The 19206-nt window shown below is 37.7% G+C and overlaps 2 protein-coding genes and 1 long non-coding RNA gene across 12 annotated transcripts; all 3 read right to left on the bottom strand.

Moving 5' to 3' along the window:
• Window positions 1-2701: 2701 nt before the first annotated feature.
• Window positions 2702-5242, bottom strand: LOC148765834 (uncharacterized). Of its 10 annotated transcripts, none has more exons than XR_016029246.1 (9): window positions 4945-5240; window positions 4706-4806; window positions 4385-4451; window positions 4198-4262; window positions 3932-4050; window positions 3576-3678; window positions 3304-3418; window positions 2976-3052; window positions 2702-2820 (listed from the first exon to the last, which is right to left on the bottom strand). It is a non-coding gene; the product is annotated as an uncharacterized LOC148765834 (long non-coding RNA). The 10 variants fall into 10 exon arrangements; XR_016029238.1 differs by having other exon boundaries at window positions 4198-4300; window positions 4945-5238; XR_016029242.1 differs by lacking the exon at window positions 4706-4806 and having other exon boundaries at window positions 2976-3226; window positions 4198-4300; window positions 4945-5242.
• A 3587-nt stretch (window positions 5243-8829) lies between these two features.
• On the bottom strand, window positions 8830-10514 carry LOC148765835 (protein FAR-RED ELONGATED HYPOCOTYL 3-like). The gene is made up of 2 exons (XM_088812370.1): window positions 9592-10514; window positions 8830-9506 (listed from the first exon to the last, which is right to left on the bottom strand). The coding sequence occupies exons 1-2, from the start codon at window positions 10512-10514 to the stop codon at window positions 9227-9229; spliced, it is 1203 nt and encodes a 400-aa protein (XP_088668496.1). The 3' UTR covers window positions 8830-9226.
• A 2998-nt stretch (window positions 10515-13512) lies between these two features.
• On the bottom strand, window positions 13513-15828 carry LOC105966657 (wee1-like protein kinase). Its single transcript, XM_088811980.1, is given in 6 exon segments — window positions 13513-13648; window positions 13994-14345; window positions 14526-14674; window positions 14754-14791; window positions 14882-14994; window positions 15077-15828. Coding segments are annotated over 6 exon segments (873 nt in total). The 5' UTR covers window positions 15206-15828; the 3' UTR covers window positions 13513-13556.
• Window positions 15829-19206: the final 3378 nt, after the last annotated feature.

Here is a 19206-nt window from a genome sequence, read left to right on the forward strand (position 1 = left end):
TTCATCAAATCCCTGAGCCTGGTTTTAGTTGTCTAGCAAACATGGCAAATACGGATTATTTACTGAGTTTACACCCTTATTGCATTGATTGATTGAAAAAATAATGAAAATGGCAAATGTTGTGTGTATTATTTCCAGAAAGAAGTAGCATGTTAATGGTAAACATGAGTGAACAAAAATACATTTTCTCTCGCTTGTTCAACGAAAATACAACCTAGGATAGTTCATATCATATACATAGTCTTCTACATGTTACGATTATTACCTTTTGATAGAAAACAAAATTTTGAGAAACAGAATCCCCCAACTCACCCACCCTCTGCATTTCACATTAAAAAAACGTTTCGGTTCATGTGATGTTGTCAAATAATAAAAAAAATTAAACAAAACAATACAAGAGTTACAGTATGATGCAAAAGAACCAAAAAAAAAAAAAAAGAAGGAAGAAGAAGAAGAGAGAAAGAAAGGTAAAATTGTATAGATAATCTTCCAATATCTTTCTTTAAATTGTTGCATACGTATTTAGTAAAAATATCGAATATTATATTGTATGATTTAGATCTGATAGTTAAGTTATTACATGTATTTAAGAAACTTATTCACATACTAATAAAATGGTTATGATATTGGATCACATTAATATCAAAACCTAATTATTTAAGAGAAAATAAAAGATAGAAGGATCAAACTACATATAAAATCGTATGGTCATGTGTTTTACGAACACTCTCTCTTGTTGAGTCTTTTGCATCGGATTAACAAACGTTATTATTATTATTTTTTTAATTAAGAGCACACCATCACCATCTTCCAAAAGAAAATATTATACGGTAGCACAACGCAATAAAAGATGATCAGAAATACTGCAAGTCCAGCAGCACTTATCTGTACGTTCACCTGTTAAAACCAGCACCTCTTTTGAAACTTGAAATACAAGGTTATATCTTTGTCCATATTCCATCGGCCACAATCCTGGAAATAAAAACTTATTATGTATTAGAAGCATATAATCAGTATAACAAAACACATGTTCCCCGTACAAAGAGAAAGACACATCTATTGATACTAATAACCCCAAAAATGAAACTTTAGTAAATTGCCAAGCTATTTACTAATGAGGTTAAAAGGAGGCAACAATTATTCTTATCTATTACTTTCAATTTTATAAAATCACATTCACTCGAATTGATGGATTGTATAAGGATACTCAACCGACTATATATTCTATGTAGTGTTCATATATTGCTTAATAATCAATGAATAATTAATTGTTAATTATCATTTGATTAAATCGTCAATGAAGGGTCATTTACAACTTACACGGTGAAAAAAAGAAAATAGAGAAAAGGAACATGAAAAGATTCAGTAAAAGAAACGTAAGAAGTCTTCCATGTATTGCATTAATTAGTTAATTAAAAGAATTTTGTTTGTGTACTGATTAATTATTATTAATAAATATTACGTAATTAACCTCCAAAAGTACCTATCCAAAGGTTATTATTGTCCATGCAAAAAATGGAAGAAACCTCCCATAAGATTGATACTTTTATAAGGACCCTTAATAAAAAAAATGGGGCGCTGCCCCCGAACCCTCGGAAACTTAACATCACTATATCAAAAACTTATAGCCTTGTTTTTGCCTATATACCTTACAAAAACGAATTAACATAGAGTTTATCATCTTTTTAGAAGAAAAAAAATGAGTTTTAACGTAGATTGTAGAAAAACCCCATTTTTCAAATCTCGCCTAGGGCCCCCAAAATCTCAGTAACGGCCCTGGAGCTACGGCCGCAAGAGGTTCAGTTCCATAAGTTCAGTCAGTTATATACATGAAAAGAAAGTAATCATAAGAGGCAATATTTGGTCTACATTTACCGTTTAAGTACATTCGATCAGTCATTCATGCAATGATGTTTAGTCTGTTTATATTGGACATTCTAATTTGTACACGGTGTATATTTGTGTCTTGTTTGGAATACACACACTCTTAAAAACCGACTTAATTAGTCCATTATATATATATATATATATATATATATATATGTATATATATATATATATATATATATATATATATATATATATATATATATATATATATATATATATATATATATATATATAGTAAAGGGCACCGCGCCTGCGCGGTGCCCTGCGTGATGCCTATTCCCGACTATTCGTGTCCCACTACAACATTTATGGCTTTATGCGATGGTAAAAAACCGTGGGGAAAAGTAGAAAAACCGTCGGGAGCATTATTCTTGACGGTTTTCGACCGTCACGAAACCGTCAAGAAAAAGGCCGTCGTATATACATCCACATGTAAAAAAACCGTCGGGAATAATGTTTCTCGACGCTTTGAGAACCGTCGTAAATACTCTTACATATTTTGAAAACCGTCAAGAATACATTTCTCGACAGTTGAAAACCGTCATAAATACTGGTATATATTTTTCAATATTTTCTTCGAATTAATACTGAAACCTATTAAAAAATGTAACCGCATGCCAAAAATTATTATAATTTCCCAACACGAACATATACAAATGCCAAAAATCACTAGGATTCCCCAAATACAGGAATTCTTGTTTTCCAAAAGTATGCAAAACCAAACTTCACGAAAATTATCTTTAAAACAACACTTACATTCACTTCTAAAGTCTATACATCTCAGTTTAACAAAAACAACACAAGCTAATCCTAGTCTATACATCTCAGTTTAACAAAAACAACACAAGCTAATAACTTTGAATTAAATTAAATTTGGTTAATTAGTGGCATGTGTGTCCTTGATCCCATGCTCCCATGTACAATGTGTTCCTTGTACAATCCAGAGAAAAAAACAAGTTATTCCATCACCAGAAAATATATCTACAATATATCTACTGGTAGATCACTTTAAACTGAAACGAAATAACATAAAAGAAATCAAATTGTATTATGAAGAAAGTATAAAGAATATAAAGAAGGTTCACCTCATTAACATGTAGTGTTGTCAAGCCTTGAGATATCGCTTAGGAGAGGCCATAAAACCTCATAAAGATGTGAAAATCTGGAAAAATTGCATATCTTAGTTTAGTATATAAAGAAAGATATTAAAAATCATGAAAAAATCACAAAACATAACAGATGAAAGTTTAATATAACGCCATAAAATGAACATAAGAGAATTAGAGCAACGATGGCGATAACTATGAGCTGGTTTAGTGCAGGGCATACTCAATGTCTGAAAGTAAATGACAATATTAGTTTAAATTAAATAGAACTTTAGTAATTAAGTATTAAGAGTAATATATTGTTTACCTAGACCTGATGTTGGAGGAACTGAAGTTGTATCTGTCTAAACATTTCCTCCCATTAAAAAAAGCACTAGGGCCTGCCTTGCAAGGCCATAATTCTTGAATCATCCAATCAAGACCTTACTCAGAGAATTAATCATCAAATATGCAAAAATTTAAGCAAGAAATTGACCAAACACTTAAGTTGGATAAAGAGATAATATATGGATGACGAAGTTTATAGACGAAGCTTGCAAACTGATTATGTAGCTTTTATTGAATGTAGAAAAATCTTACTCATAATGGGTAATATTAATTGAAACGATCCGTCCCTCACTCAGACTTGAGTTGTTAACATCCTTATCATTAATAATGGTTTTGTGTCAATGCTATAGCTTACCTGTATGAAAAGAACCCAAGATTAATCAATAATACCAAATATTATATATAAAAATCAATCCGCAAAGGTACTTGAACATGTAGAGCATGAAAACCAAGGGGGTATCAAATTGTCCAGCTAAAATCAAGAAAATACTTATTACCAGTAAATACTTTCATTTTGAATCAGACCATCTTGCAGGCAACTGCACCTACCAAATTAAAACTACTTCTCTTGATACAGAATATACATATGATTAAATTATAACACTTACCTTCTTTCAGAAGAATCTTCTGTTTCAAAACGATTTTAAACCGTATTCCACAGGAAAACGAATGTATAAGGCTCTTGGAGAACTTATGATAAGGTATGATAATCTCGGATGAATGAGCCCTGTATAACATACTCAAATTTCAGAGGTATCCTCAACTGGAAAAAGAAGTCATGAAAATGCAATGATGTACATCAACTCAGAAAGAAAACACCAAGACAAATAAATTTGAACGGAAATGATTGAAACACGGAGACTCCAGTAATTACCTCATCAACAAAATCTTGCACATAAAAGAGATGCTCGGATATTGGTTGATGAGATTCAGTTGTTCCTACGTAAAATAGAGCAGCAACCGGAAATAAGACCAACCTGTTAGAACCAAAATTAATTCAATGATAACAGAGAATTGTGGACCTTAAGGCTATTATATTCAGAACACTATTATATGCATACCTCCTGATATTGATGACTTCAAGGACCCTTTCCAGTGGTCACTACGACACTTCATATATCCGTAAATCTGTGTTATAATCAGATAATTATTTCTTGTAAGATAAATTTCATACCTTTGAAAATGGTTTAAAGTTAACATGAAATATAATAATACAAAAGTGCAACACAAAAGATTCTCATCAACAAAAATTGCAGATATTATACAGCTAAAATAATATGCATTTTTTGTCCTTCAAAACTGAGGAAAAAAAAACAAATCTACGTAGTCAAAGGCTTGAAGAAAAGCACATCAAATTAAAATTGAAAGGATTAATACTTTACCTAGATAAACTATCTGAAAGCAATCAATTGGGCCAAAGCTCATAGAGACAGCATTCACATCCCCAAGTTGAAGCTTTTTATTGCACATTCAAGCCAATGAGCTAAAGAAGGAGAGAGGACAGTGAATTTCGGCAGTCTAGAAGTGATGAAGTCCATTGGCAACAATGCAAATTTATCTAATAAAATGTTTAAAAAGTAAAACGTAGGTAGACAGAAATATTAGGGCAAAAAATCAATACGAGAAGAAAGCGGAGACATAAGTGGCGTTGGCGATGGCGGTGGCGGTGGAGGAAGGGATTCCGATTGCGATGGAGACAACAATGAAGGAGGGGATAGCGATGGAGACGACGATGGCGGTGGATATATGATTGCGACGCCACGCGACGACGATAGCGGCGGTGGAGGTGGCGACCGCGACGGCGATAGCGGCGGTGGAGAAAAGCCCTAGCTTTTCTAGATGTATCGACGGGAAGAGAAAAAGTAATAAAGTGAATTTGGGAAACTTTTTGCTTGTTTAATTATTTATAAATCAAGTTCATTTTTAAGATTATTTTTAAATCAAATTAGTTTTTTTCTTGACGGTTTTTATGTGTCGAAATTGGTTTTAAAAAGAAAATGCTCTTTACGGGTTAATAACTGCTATTTACCGTTCAAAGTAAAAAACAATTTATCTCTCTAAAACCCCTAAAATTCTAAATTCTCTCCAATTACCCCCCATTCCAAAAATTTCAGAAATTTTTTTTTTTTTTTCGAAAAATTTCGAAATCAACCAAATTTCGAGCTTGGGCTTCGATTTTTTCAGGTAATTTCAACACCTACATGTGTTATATTCAATGGGTAACTCGATTTTGCAACCAATTTCATGTTTAAAAGCCCTACAAATCGATTTGTAGGGCTTTTGAAATTTTCGGAACTTATAGCCAAACGCCCAAGTCGGGCGCCGGCTGCATGAACGGACGCCCAAAGTGGGCGTCTGTTCATGCTGCCGGCGCCCAACTTGGGCGTGGAATCGTTGTTTGAACGCCCGGTTTGGGCGTTTCCCGGGCGAACCGGCGCCCGGTCCAGGCGTCGGTTCGGCCGGGAAACACCCAAACCGGGCGTTCGGTTTAATTTTTTTTTTTTTTTTTTTTTTTTTTTTTTTTCTGATTTAAAATAAATATTTTTTAGGGAAAATGAGGGATAACCCCCTCAATACACAAAATAATAGAGTCCAGGCCCATTTTAATATTTACCATTTGTAAAGAAATCTAAAATTAACATTAGGAATTGTGAGACCCCCTCACGTGTTTATTATTCCAATTTTGTCCTTTCTTCCCCCACTCTTTCTCTCTCCCCCCCCCTCTCTTCTCAACCGTCCTTTTTGACGTGTTGTCATTTATTATTTTTCTTCTCTCTCCTCTCTCTTCTCTTCTCTCTCTTCCACAATTTCCTCTCTTCTCTCTCCTCTCTCCTCTATTCTCTCTCTTCTCTCTCTTCCACAATTTCCTCTCTTCTCTCTCCTCTCTCCTATCTTCTCTCTCTTCCACAATTTCCTCTCTTCTCTCTCCTCTCTCTCTTCTCTCTCTCTCCTTTCTCTTCCCTCATTTCCTCTATTCTCGTCTGTTTCATTTTTTCTCTTTAGTTTCTTTATATCTTCTCAATACTTTATCTTTTCTTATACATCTCATCTCATTTTATAACACCATAGTATCTTAAATTGAAATATAATATAGTGAATTAATGGAAAACTATAGTTGATTACCAATTTTTTATAGTTGACATCGGAACAATTGTAGTTGACTATCCAATTTTTGTAGAACTCTGGCAACAATATAGTTAACTACCAATTTTTTATAGTTGACATCGTAAAAATTATAGTTAACTATCTAATATTTATAGTTGACTCTGGAAAAAATATAGTGAACTATCCGATTTTATAGTTGACTCTGGCAACAATATAGTTAACTACCATTTTTTTATAGTTGACATCGTAAAAATTATAGTTAACTATCTAATTTTTATAGTTGACTCTGGAAAAAAATAGTGAACTATCCGATTTTATAGTTAACTCTGAGTGTATGACCGTAATTTTTTAAGTTTTTCGACAACAATGATCTCTTCTTTGTTGTGGACTCTGATAAAACAAATTTCATACGAAACAAATATTTATGAGTCAACAAATAGTGCGACCATAGATATGTAGGTCTAAAAAACAAGCTTGTTTACAAACTCCATTTTTGAATAATCAACCATTTTTGCAGTCTTCATAGTCGCTGAAATTGAAAACAAAAAAAAAATGGAAATATGTCGTATTATGACATAAAACAGAGAAATCTAATTATATGTTGTAGGAAAAACGGATTTCATAGCAGCCTACCTTTATTCGATTTTTTTGATTTCACCATGTTTTTGTGTCTGCTTCTCCTCGATTCACACGTTTGTGAATTTTTTTCCAACAAATGAAGAAAACTAGGGTTCCACCGAAGGCCATAGATCATGGGCAAATTTTAGTGAATTATTGGGATGATATTCTACATATTGCCGTGATTTAGGGGGAGAGATTTTTTTCCCATGAATATTTGATATGAATCCCGTAGTTTAGGTAGAGATGGTGGGGGGGCTGATTTCTAATACAAAATGTGAGGGTAGTATTGGTATGACACTAATGGAGGGGGTTTGACTTATTAAAAATAATGAGGGGTGGTTAGTTCTAATATTTTTCTTAATGAGGGGGTTTTGTCTCATTAACCCTATTTTTTATTCTGAATTAAAATAAGTTAGTAAATTTAATATAATTTAGTTAATTCAAAGACAATTATAATAATTTTATGTTTACAGGATGTCTAATTGGGCGAAAAAATTCGGACTGGGAAAAGGGAAAGGACTCCTGATTCGTCCTCCTGCAGATCCAGTGGAGGAGAATACTGCGGAACGGGAGGGAAGGACACATAATAGAAATGTTACCGGTTCTAAACGTCGTGGGGAACGCACTGGTGCTTTTGTACCCCCACGTACGATGATTCAGGAGGAGACAGAGACAGAGGCCGAGCAGGAGATGGATGCACCCATGGATGCATATATGCAGCCGCAGGAGTACGAGTACGATCCACAACTACGCTTTCAGCAGAAGTATCAGTTTCCGGTGCCGGATTTTCCATCCGATGACGATTACGAGGATGTTCCGACTCCGACTCCGCCTCCTGTCCCGATGGGTGGTACTTTGGATGGTTCTAATCCTGTCTCGAGGTCCCGCACCGCTCCGAGAAAAAAACTTCCTTCTCGACCTTGGATGTTGACCGGTGAGACACCCGGTGGACCTAAATACGCTCACTTGATTCCAAGTTTTGGAGCACACATTGCCTACGACATTTGGGAGGGAAAGGTAATACTTATTAATATTAATAAATTTTGTTTATAATATTTACACTTGCTTGTGGTATACTTATATATGAATATATCTTGAACAGGGTCGACATATGGTTAAATTACGGTCGCACGCGAAGTGTACTTGGCCGGGCCCCGACGACGATGATTGTGTCTCACTACTGGAGAGTACCGGCTTGTATCACTTGCGTGATTGTTCGCTGCCTCAGCACAATAACCCACTCATAGAGGCTTTTATTGAGAGGTGGCAGCCGGACACCAACAGTTTTCACATGCCATTCGGTGAGATGACAATTACCCTGCACGACGTGCATTACATCATGGGTTTGCGAGTTAGTGGAACTCGCCCTAACGTTTGGATGGATAAGGCCGACGCGATCCAGCTTGGTGCGAGAGCTTTCGGGGTCGCACCCGCACTTATGGAGCAGTGGTGGTATGGTGGCGGACCCCGGTTAGATGATTTGGAGGTGAAGTATGGCGACAATTCTACATTTCCTTCCGCGTATCGGGTACGAGCATATATTGCATACTTGCTTGGAAAGTTGTTGTTCGTGGATAAGAGTGGATCGAAGGTTAGAGCAGATTTTTTCCCACTGTTAGAGGAAATCAATCTCATTTGCGAGTATTCTTGGGGTTCGGCTACATTGGCCTATCTGTACCGACAGTTGGGCATGGCTACGCGAGCTGTGGCGGCGCATATTGCTGGATGTCTGACACTATTAGAGGTATTATTATTATTATTACTATCATTAGTGATCGTCCTCGTCCTCGTCCTCGTCCAGACTCTTCACCTTCTCCCGGAAATAATGGAAACTCATGCCCTGACAAATCCCTCTGTGTAGAGTTCGTCCGCGGTCTACCTCTCGGGCAGGCTAGTACTGGTGGCTCATTCATTTCCATAGCCCCGGGATGCATTCGTTCGAAAATGACATCTGTCACGTCCGTGATCTCAATTTCTGACCGCTCACGCAAATCATTCATTAACCCTTCTAGCCTGCCAATAGCCTGTGACCTGTGGTCGGGAACAGAACCAACACTTTCATCTAGGGAATCCCCGAATCCCGAAATAAATGTCCTCCAAAAAATGTGGACATCCTCTGCATAAAACACACCACGTCGTGCATTCATCTTTGCACGAATTTCATGTCTGCATGGGAGTCAAAGACATTTCCTCATATAACAGACGCAACCGTCTATGTCTTCATCCTTCTCATCGTCCAACATCTGCAGAGCATTATGTGTTACAATTCCACTGGACAATATTTTAAATACGGGCACGTTGATCGTCTGGGCCCGAATCCTCTTTGATTTTGCAAAATCGGCTAGTATCTCGTTAAATTGATCTTTCATCATTGAGTGATACTGTGCCCAAAATGTGTCGAAGCCACCCGTCGACGATTCCAACCATCTCTTCAATGCTCTATGGTTGCTCTCCACCCTAATATGTTAAGAATATGCTATGTTTCAATAAACTACATGACAGTAAGTTAAGTATATATATTTAACAACTTATAAATAAATACCTGCTTGTCGATGTATTACCCAAATGGAAAATTAGATCCGTCCATGCTTTTACAAATTTCTCTTTGTATACGAGCCAAGTGTATTGGAGATACTCAATCAAATCTGGATAATTCGCGTACTCGTCCAACAAAGCTGTGTAATTCATGGCGAAATCTTCTTCAGACACTGATTTTACCAAGGTTTGCCACGTACCAAGTACAAAAGCCGTGCCGCGACGCCTACTATTGCCGAGACATCTTGAAGCACGACGCCCCACATTCATGTTAATGTGCCAAAGACATAAGAGATGAGGTACGGTCGGAAATACATTCTCTAGCGCCTTTATGAGCCCTAACTCTCGATCCGTCACAATGGCACTAGGTAGAGTCTGAGGGGGGAAAAGTCTCTTCAGCTTTTGCAACACCCATGTGTAATGGTCTTCATTTTCATGGCGCAAAAATGCGACTGCTACAGTAATTTTTTTCCCGACAGGAGTAACACCAACAATCTCCAACAAAGGCAATTTGTACTGATTGGTTTTGTAAGTACTGTCAAGTAGTAATACGTACGGAAACTTACTTAACAATTCGACAGATTGAGGGTGAGCCCACATCAAATCAGTAACTGCATGTGTTCTTTCATCAGTACGGAACCACTTGTAATAGTTATGCTCCTCAAGCAACCTAATCAAATGTTGCATCACTGTACTGTCACCCCTAGATAGTCTTTTCAATTTCGCCTTCTGATTGTATATTTGTTTCGAATAAGCATCGAGACCCAAACCATTTTGTCTCAAGTTAGCCAAAATCTTCTTGGGCGGCACATGACTTTGTGACAGATCACTAATGATCTTCGCCTCCTCCTGAGACAATGCACTCATCCCATGCCCGGACTTGTATATCGGAACATGATTATGCTTCCCGTATATTACTCTGACCCCCATCTATCATCCCATCGTAGTTCTCCGACAATATGAAAACCACAGCCTATTTTTTTGCTACCGGTCCTTCTCGGGCGCGCGTCTGGATTAGTTGATGGACATTCTCGTTTTTCCCCGAATAGGTCACAAGTCAAAAAAATCTTTTTTTTAGGACTGCTGCTTTTTACTATTTTCACAAAAAGACCTCTTGCAACGAACCTCACCCAAACCACTACCTCATCCTTCGAGTCAAACAACTGAGTAGTGGTAAAATAATCGGTATGATCAACTTCAAATGTAGTCGTATCGTCCTGAAAAAAACGTAAAAAAATTGATTTAAAAAAAAAAAAAAAAAAAGGTTTAAAATTCAAAAGCCCAAGTCGGGCGCCCGGCAGTGCAGTGCACGCCCATGTTGGGCGTGCAGTTGGCCTACAAACGCCCATAATGGGCGTGTAACAGCCAACTGCACGCCCAACATGGGCGTGCACTGCACTGTCGGGCGCCCAAGTTGGGCTTTTGAATGTTTAGCCCATTTTTTTCGATCGAAAACACGGAATTTTTACCTCGCTGTGTTCGCTATCTCGATCTTCATCCGATGAACTCATTTATGTTCGTATATCACACCAATAAGAATGATTTGTGAAGAAATCGTCTTGAGAGCAATTTTTTTTAGAGAGAGAGAGAGAGAGTTTTTTTGAACGGTAAATAGCCTTTTTCAAACGGTAAAAAGCAATTCCCTTTTAAAAACATCAATAATATTATTTTATACGATGGTTTTTATGAGTCAAAATCGATTCAAAAAGCGTCAAGAACGGTCTTTTATACGACGGTTTTCAAACCGTCGGGTAAAACATGCGTCGTATAAAGGCTAAAATGTTGTAGTGTCCGATATTAAAAGATTATTTTATGTCCAACAGTAAAAGATTGTTTGGCAAAGATTGTACGGCAGAAGGAATAATGTGCAGGTTTCCGAATTAAAGACGTCGGAAAGATCTGACAATAAATTGCTATATCTTAACTGTCAAATGTTTGCATTCAGAACGTATATATAGCAAAAGTGAAGGAAAGTTTTTGATGAGTTAGGGACGCGGTTCATCATTGGTGAATTCGCCTTGTCGTGTAAAAACTGAAGCCCGTGACCGCAAGCTACCTTAATTCTCTTCTGCCAATCTAATGATCTTTTATTTTGAAAAACATCTGCATATATAAATAGAATAGCAATCCAATATTCGTTAAATAGATGAAAAAATGGCTGCATGTTCTATACAAATAGATGACTTGTATTAGCCATGACAAAATCAATGATTTAAAAAAAAAAAAACCAATGACAAGATTGTAGGAAATCCAATTCAGACCCGAGAACTTGCACCCACAGAGAAGAACCAAAAGTGGAAGCAAAATCGAGAAATATTCAACGGCGATTCAACAATTGCAGGCGACGATTGAGGACAAAGAAGCAAGAGAAGAAAAAAATCGAGAACAAATTAAAGAAAAGAGAAAAGAAGAAGCAAACAGGTCGATCATACATACCATGAAAAGAAGGGCAAAGAAAAGAAAGGACAGAGGCGTATAATAACACGGACAAACTTGTAAGAAGAAGATAAAAAAAATGAACCAATAGTATTAATCAATAAAGAATCAAAACATAATAAATAAGATCGAGATATATGATGGAGGAAATAAGATCATGCTAGAAGGTGTTTAGGAAAATAATACCAGGCAAAAGGCAATATTTATCGTGTTATTTAGCAAGGCTTCAATTAAGAACTGAACCTCAATTCAGTCGAAGTATGAAAATAACATCTAATTAGATCAAATCCTATATTTGAAGCCCATGTTGTGACTCCTATCATATCACACCTTTAGAATAAACTATCGAGTCAAAATTAAATAAATACTTGTAAAAATCACGAATATAAAGATATAAACATAAATAATTTAAAGTCCAACTATAACCGAAGCAAACTAACTCCCACAGAAATAAAACAAGCATGCAAGAAGTAGAAAAAAAGGTCATCACTATATGAAAAGTTCAAGAGAAACAAAGCAGGCTCCATTATATACCATTAGATAGCACCTAACTTTGAGTCATTTCTAAATTGTGGACAATTAATTGTAACATCAATCGAACTCCCATAGATAATTGGTAATGCACAAATAGCCAATAAACACGCAATGATTATTACTTTCAACGAATTGACTCTCACAAATTGAAACTAAAAGCCATATGCATCCCCGCGAAGTTTCGGCATCGGCAAGGGGGCCTGCCCTTGAAGTTCATTTTTCCCATCAGAGGCATAGACACGTAAAATGGCATAATTTACCTTTACTGTTCCTAACATCGGATAAAATACGAGAAGCACAAAAATTACCTTCAAACAGTTCTTGGGTCGAGGCAGTTTCGAGGACACACACTGCAGCCATCACACACGAGCAGATCTGAAAGCTAAGTGTTTCCATTGAAATTGAAACACCAACTGAAAATCGACAAGGGAAATAAAAAATCGGTAGCAGAATCCCTGTGCATACATCCAAAAATAATATATATAAAACATAAATAATCCACCAAAAATAACAGTCTACCATTATCAATGAAGACAAAAAAATAGCGAGCAAACAAACGAAGGAGTTGTTTCCCCTTAGGAAAGGTAGACACTAAGATGAGACGTTTGCACGAAAGGAAAAGTAACACGAGAACTTGGAAAGTTAAACCTTGCCTAAACTCTACAACCTGTTGTTCACCACATAATTTGAATATTCAAAGAGCGACAGAAAACAGTAGTAACAATGGAAAAGCAAAAACAGAACAACAGTGGTAATTATCATGAAACTCACCGGGCAGTGGCGAAATTATTGACAAGCTACTCAGAATCTTCAAAGGAAAGGCAAACAACTTCAAAAATACCCTGCAGTTTGTTGTAGCTGTATAGATTGATCATCCAAAAACATATTTCAAATAAAATACGGAATCAAAAAAAAATGTTAAGACTAAAAAAATTTAAACATTTGAACCTCCGGCTGCAAAGTTTTGCTAGAAACCTAATTATATACTTATATACTTTTGATTTATTTGTTCTTTCCAATCCTGTAAAAAATTGGATTCTCAACTACTTCTTTGGCTGTTGGTCTACGAACAGGATCTGCATCCATCATCATCTGAACGATTAACAAATCAAAAGAAAATCGAACACCAGTACGCAAGTTAATCTGTAGCAACGCAAAGCGTTTTTATCGAACATGCTCGCTATAAAATAATAATTAACATCATTTAAAATGCTCAACTCGAGCTTTCCCTGCATATAGTTTTCTGAAAACTTGAATATTTAATTTTGCTATGTAGGTTGTTACACCAAGTCTATATAACTCAAAGAAACGAATGTTATATTAACATAATTATCACGATGGTTTTCACCAAAATTATCAAACATTAATAGTAAAGACAGATTGGATATCCTCGATTAAGACCTACTTTTCATATCATAAAAGCAGAAGGTAATTTAGCTTGATTAAATTCTGAAACGGGATTGAACGACCAGGAAGAAGGGGCAGTTTTCCTTCCCTAAAAGTGAGGAAATGAGAACCTGATTCAGGTAACGGTGACCCTCTTGCAAGTTCATAGATGGAAGCTCCTAACGAGAATTTATCAACTTTGTCTAGATTTTCATAATTCTCGTTCAGGATTTCTTGGGGCATGTACCGACCATCACCTTCTTCAATTGGCCAGCTTTTATCAACGACAGTCGCACAACCGAAATCACCAAGTTTATAAACTCCATTTTTTACATAAATGTTTTCTGGCTTTACGTCCAAGTGAACTACTCCTCTCCCATGTATAAACTGCTATGCTTTAGCAATCTGCACGAATGCAATTTTTTCAATGAAAAATCTCGTCTGGGAAAGGTCATAGTCAATCCCATCTAACAGCCTTTAACAACTCTAATTAAATATTTAACTCATCAAGATAAAATAAATAAACCACAGAAAGTTAATAATCCGCTACAATTATGTCACGTTATAGATTCAAAAATCATTCACCCGATACATTGCCTCTAAAGCTTCTCTTTATGTGAATAGTTTAGGTATTCTATCGAGAGATAGGCTGTGCTCGCATAGCTCCAATTGGATGTAAAGTTGCTTGTTTTCAAACCACGAAGAATAATAGCCAACTATATTCTCGTGGTACCCTGAGAAAAATGGGAATCGAAAAGTTTAAAAATATCAATCTTTGGATAAAAATATTAAGAATATAATAATGTAACAAACCTAGAGCCGCCAAAGCTTGAACTTCCATCAAAGCCTTGCACTTGTGACAGTATTAAACATAAGTTTGCTGCAACAAGCGAGTGGCGTAAATACAAGCAGCTGATCATTACAAGTAAATTAAATTAAGTTACCTTTCTGCATCCAGATGCAACTGTCTCATGCTATGTTTTACGGCATACATGCAACCATCAAGTCTCTTCAAGACATTGAAAACCTGGTTGAAGTTTCCATAACCAATTTTCTGGAAACAAAAAAGCATTAGCTCACAGTAGACAAGCATTTTGAAAAATCAAGATACAGCAATTATGTGTTGGTTCCCAAACCTCAATTTCATGGAAGTCTGTCCGATAGCGGGAAAGACCATCACCGCCAATGCCTGCAGGATGAAAACCTAGAGAGAGAAAATTGCATATGTTATAATGAAGTTGTGTAATACAAACTAAAGGGCTCATTTATATCCATGAACAAGCGGCTAAATCTGTTTTTGGAAAAAAATATAATCATGTTAGGTAGCTAGCAGAAAAAACCACGAAGTGCGTGCAGCCTATACAACAGTGTAAAACATAGAGAAGAAGCATAACAATTAATAGGTGTCATCTTTCCTGAAAAATATGTAGACTAACATTCAAAATGTAAGGATGTAGTGAGATAAGAATGAGTAATAAATAATAATTACGACATAACCAAACAACATGCAATAAGAAGCTGCAAATAGGTCAAAGGATTATATCTTTTTTTCTGACCAAAATGCAGAGTGGTAGTATTCGATTAATTTTGCATATACCAAAAAAGGAGAAGAAAATCGTGAAACAGGATGATATCCGTATAACTCTCCCTCTTCCTGCTTTTTTCATGGCCAAAAGACCTGTGTTTTCTATGTCTTATTACACCCAAAAACACTTTTTCAGAGATATATTTTATAAGCAAGATGATTTATTTGAATTTTGAGTTTATGTATCGATTCTTACAATATTGCAATATTGTATCGATTCTTACTATACTGCACTGGAACCTGTGAGATTGCCAAAAAGAGAATCAAGCAAAGCTCTGGCCACCTAAATTCACATTAAGAATCTGATTGGACGGGGAGATTGGAACGACACAGTTTTGGCATTAACTGGGACAAAAGAAAATGGAAAAGAAATGGGCCAAAAAAAAAGGACAGATCCCCATAATTAACGAGGCAGCAAATAAAATAAATCGATGGCAGAATGAACAGACACGCCGACGGGAAGTCAACAGCGGCGACAAGAATTGAAAGCGGCAGCAAACAAAATAATTACAGAACAGATAATAACTGTGAGAAAAGGGCGGTGCACCCAAAGATTATGACTCTACAATTCCTGAGTTATCCAATTCGGATGTCATTAATCTGCAATTGGATGAAAAATAGGTGGGAAGTGATTTGGCGACAGGGGCGGTGGGCATCGAACAGAGCGGCGGCGGTGGCAGGCATGGAAGCGGCGGAAGTCAACAACTGTTGGTGGAGGTCAACAATTGTTGGCCATGTGTGAGGCAGCGAAACGACGTCGTTAAGGAACAAGCAAATTAAATGAAAAGGAAAAATCAAGCAGGCGTGTCGCGGTCGAGCTGCTTCAAAATTAAATGGAAAATAAAAGAATGGGAGATGCTAATTGGACCGGGAGATCGGAACGACACAGTTTTGGCATTAACTGGGCCAAAAGAAAATGGAAAAGAAATTGGCAAAAAAAAAAAGGGCAGATCCCCATAATTAACGAGGCATCAAATAAAATAAATCGATGCCGGAATGAACAGACACGCCGACAGGAAGTCAACAGCGGTGACAAGAATTGAAAGCGGCAGCAAACAAAATAATTACAGAACAGATAATAACTGTGAGAAAAGGGCGGTGCACCCAAAGATTATGACTCTACAACTCCTGAGTTATCCAATTCGGATGTCATTGGAAAGGGACAAATCAGCAATTGGATGAAAAAGAGGTGGGAAGTGACGTTGGCGGCAGGGGCGGTGGGCATCGAACAGAGCGGCGGCGATGGAGGGCATGGAAGCGACGGAGGTCAGCAACTGTTGGTGGAGGTCAACAATTGTTGGCCATGTGTGAGGCAGCGAAACGACGTTGTTTAGGAACAAGCAGATTAAATGAAAAGGAAAAATCAAGCAGGCGTGTCGCGGTCATGCTGCTTCAAAATTAAATGGCAAAAGAAAAGAATGGGAGATGCTGATTGGACCGGGAGATTGGAGCGACACAGTTTTGGCATTAACTGGGCCAAAAGAAAATGGGCCCAAAAAAAAAGGGCAGATCCCCAATATTAACGAGGCAGCAAATAAAATAAATCGATGTCGGAATGAACAGACGCGCCGACGGAAAGTCAACAGCGGCGACAAGAATTGAAAGCGACATCAAACAAAATAATTACAGAACATATAATAACTGTGAGATAAGGACGGTGCACCCAAAGATTATGACTCTTCAATTCCTGATTTATCCAATTCTGATGTGATTGGAAAGGGACAAATCAACAATTGGATGAAAAAAAGGTAGGAAGTGACTTTGGCGGCAGGGGCGGTGGGCATCGAACAGAGCGGCGGCGGTGGCGGGCATGGAAGCGGCGGAGGTCAGCAACTGTTGGTGGAGGTCAACAATTGTTGGCTATGTGTGAGGCAGAGAAACGACGTCGTTTAGGAACAAGCAGATTAAATGAAAAGGAAAAATCAAGCAGGCGTGTCGCGGTCGAGATGCTTCAAAATTAAATGGAAAATAAAGGAATGGGAGATGCTGATTGGACCGGGAGATTGGAACGACACAGTTTTGGCATTAACTGGGTCAAAAGAAAATGGAAAAGAAATGGGCCAAAAAAAAAGGGCAGATCCCCATAATTAACAAGGCAGCAAATATAATAAATTGATGCCGGAATCAACAGACGCGCCGTCGGGAAGTCAACAGCGGCGACAAGAATTGAAAGCGGCAGCAAACAAAATAATTACAGAACAAATAATAACTATGAGAAAAGGGCGGTGCACCCAAAGATTATGACTCTACAACTCCTGAGTTATCCAATTCGGATGTCATTGGAAAGGGACAAATCAGGAATTGGATGAAAAAGAGGTGGGAAGTGACGTTGGTGGCAGGGGCGGTGGGCCTCGAACAGAGCGGCGGCGGTGGCGGGCATGGAAGCGGCGGAGGTCAGCAACTGTTGGTGGAGGTCAACAATTGTTGGCTATGTGTGAGGCAGAGAAACGACGTCGTTTAGGAACAACCAGATTAAATGAAAAGGAAAAATCAAGCAGGCGTGTCGCGGTCGAGATGCTTCAAAATTAAATGGAAAATAAAGGAATGGGAGATGCTGATTGGACCGGAAGATTGGAACGACACAGTTTTGGCATTAACTGGGCCAAAACAAAATGGAAAAGTAATGGGCCAAAAAACAAAGGTAGAACCCTATAATTAACGAGGCAGCAAATAAAATAAATCGATGCGGGAATGAACAGAAGCGCCGACGGGAAGTCAACAGCGGCGACAAGAATTGAAAACGGCAGCAAACAAAATAATTACAGAACAAATAATAACTGAGAGAAAAGGGCGGTGCACCCAAAGATTATGACTCTTCAATTCCTGAGTTATCCAATTCGGATGTGATTGGAAAGGGACAAATCAGCACTTGGAAGAAAAAGAGGTAGGAAGTGACGTTGGCGGCAGGGGCGGTGGGCATCGAACAGAGCGGCGGCGGTGGCAGGCATGGAAGCAGCGGAGGTCAGCAACTGTTGGTGGAGGTCAACAATTCTTGGCCATGTGTGAGGCAGCGAAACAAAGTCATTTAGGACCAAGCAGATTAAATGAAAAGGAAAAATCAAGCAGGCGTGTCGCGGTCGAGCTGTTTCAAAATTAAATGGAAACGAAAAGAATGGGAGACGCTGATTGGACGGGGAGATTGGAACGACACAATTTTGGCATTAACTGGGACAAAAGAAAATGGAAAAGAAATGGGCCCAAAAAAAAGGGCAGATCCCCATAATTAACGAGGCAGCAAATAAAATAAATCGATGCCAGAATGAACAGACACGCCGACGGGAAGTCAACAGCGGCGACAAGAATTGAAAGCGGCAGCAAACAAAATAATTACAGAACAGATAATAACTGTGAGAAAAGGGCGGTGCACCCAAAGATTATGACTCTACAATTCCTGAGTTATCCAATTCGGATGTCATTAATCTGCAATTGGATGAAAAAGAGGTGGGAAGTGATTTGGCGACAGGGGCGGTGGGCATCGAACAGAGCGGCGGCGGTGGCAGGCATGGAAGCGGCGGAAGTCAGCAACTGTTTGTGGAGGTCAACAATTGTTGGCCATGTGTGAGGCAGCGAAACGACGTCGTTAAGGAACAAGCAGATTAAATGAAAAGGAAAAATCAAGCAGGCGTGTCGCGGTCGAGCTGCTTCAAAATTAAATGGAAAAGAAAACAATGGGAGATGCTA

The sequence above is a fragment of the Erythranthe guttata genome, chromosome 13 (genome assembly GCF_056151865.1).
Source record: "Erythranthe guttata isolate IM_541 chromosome 13, IM_541, whole genome shotgun sequence".
NCBI classification, from domain to species: Eukaryota; Viridiplantae; Streptophyta; class Magnoliopsida; order Lamiales; family Phrymaceae; genus Erythranthe; species Erythranthe guttata.

Excerpts from the sequence above, each read along its gene's own strand:
- LOC148765835 (XM_088812370.1), bottom strand. The coding sequence starts at position 10,514 with ATGGGGGTCAGAGTAATATACGGGAAGCATAATCATGTTCCGATATAC. Across the intron at positions 9,507-9,591 it reads GGTAATACATCGACAAGCAG|GGTGGAGAGCAACCATAGAG; the intron begins GTATTTATTTAT and ends TTAACATATTAG.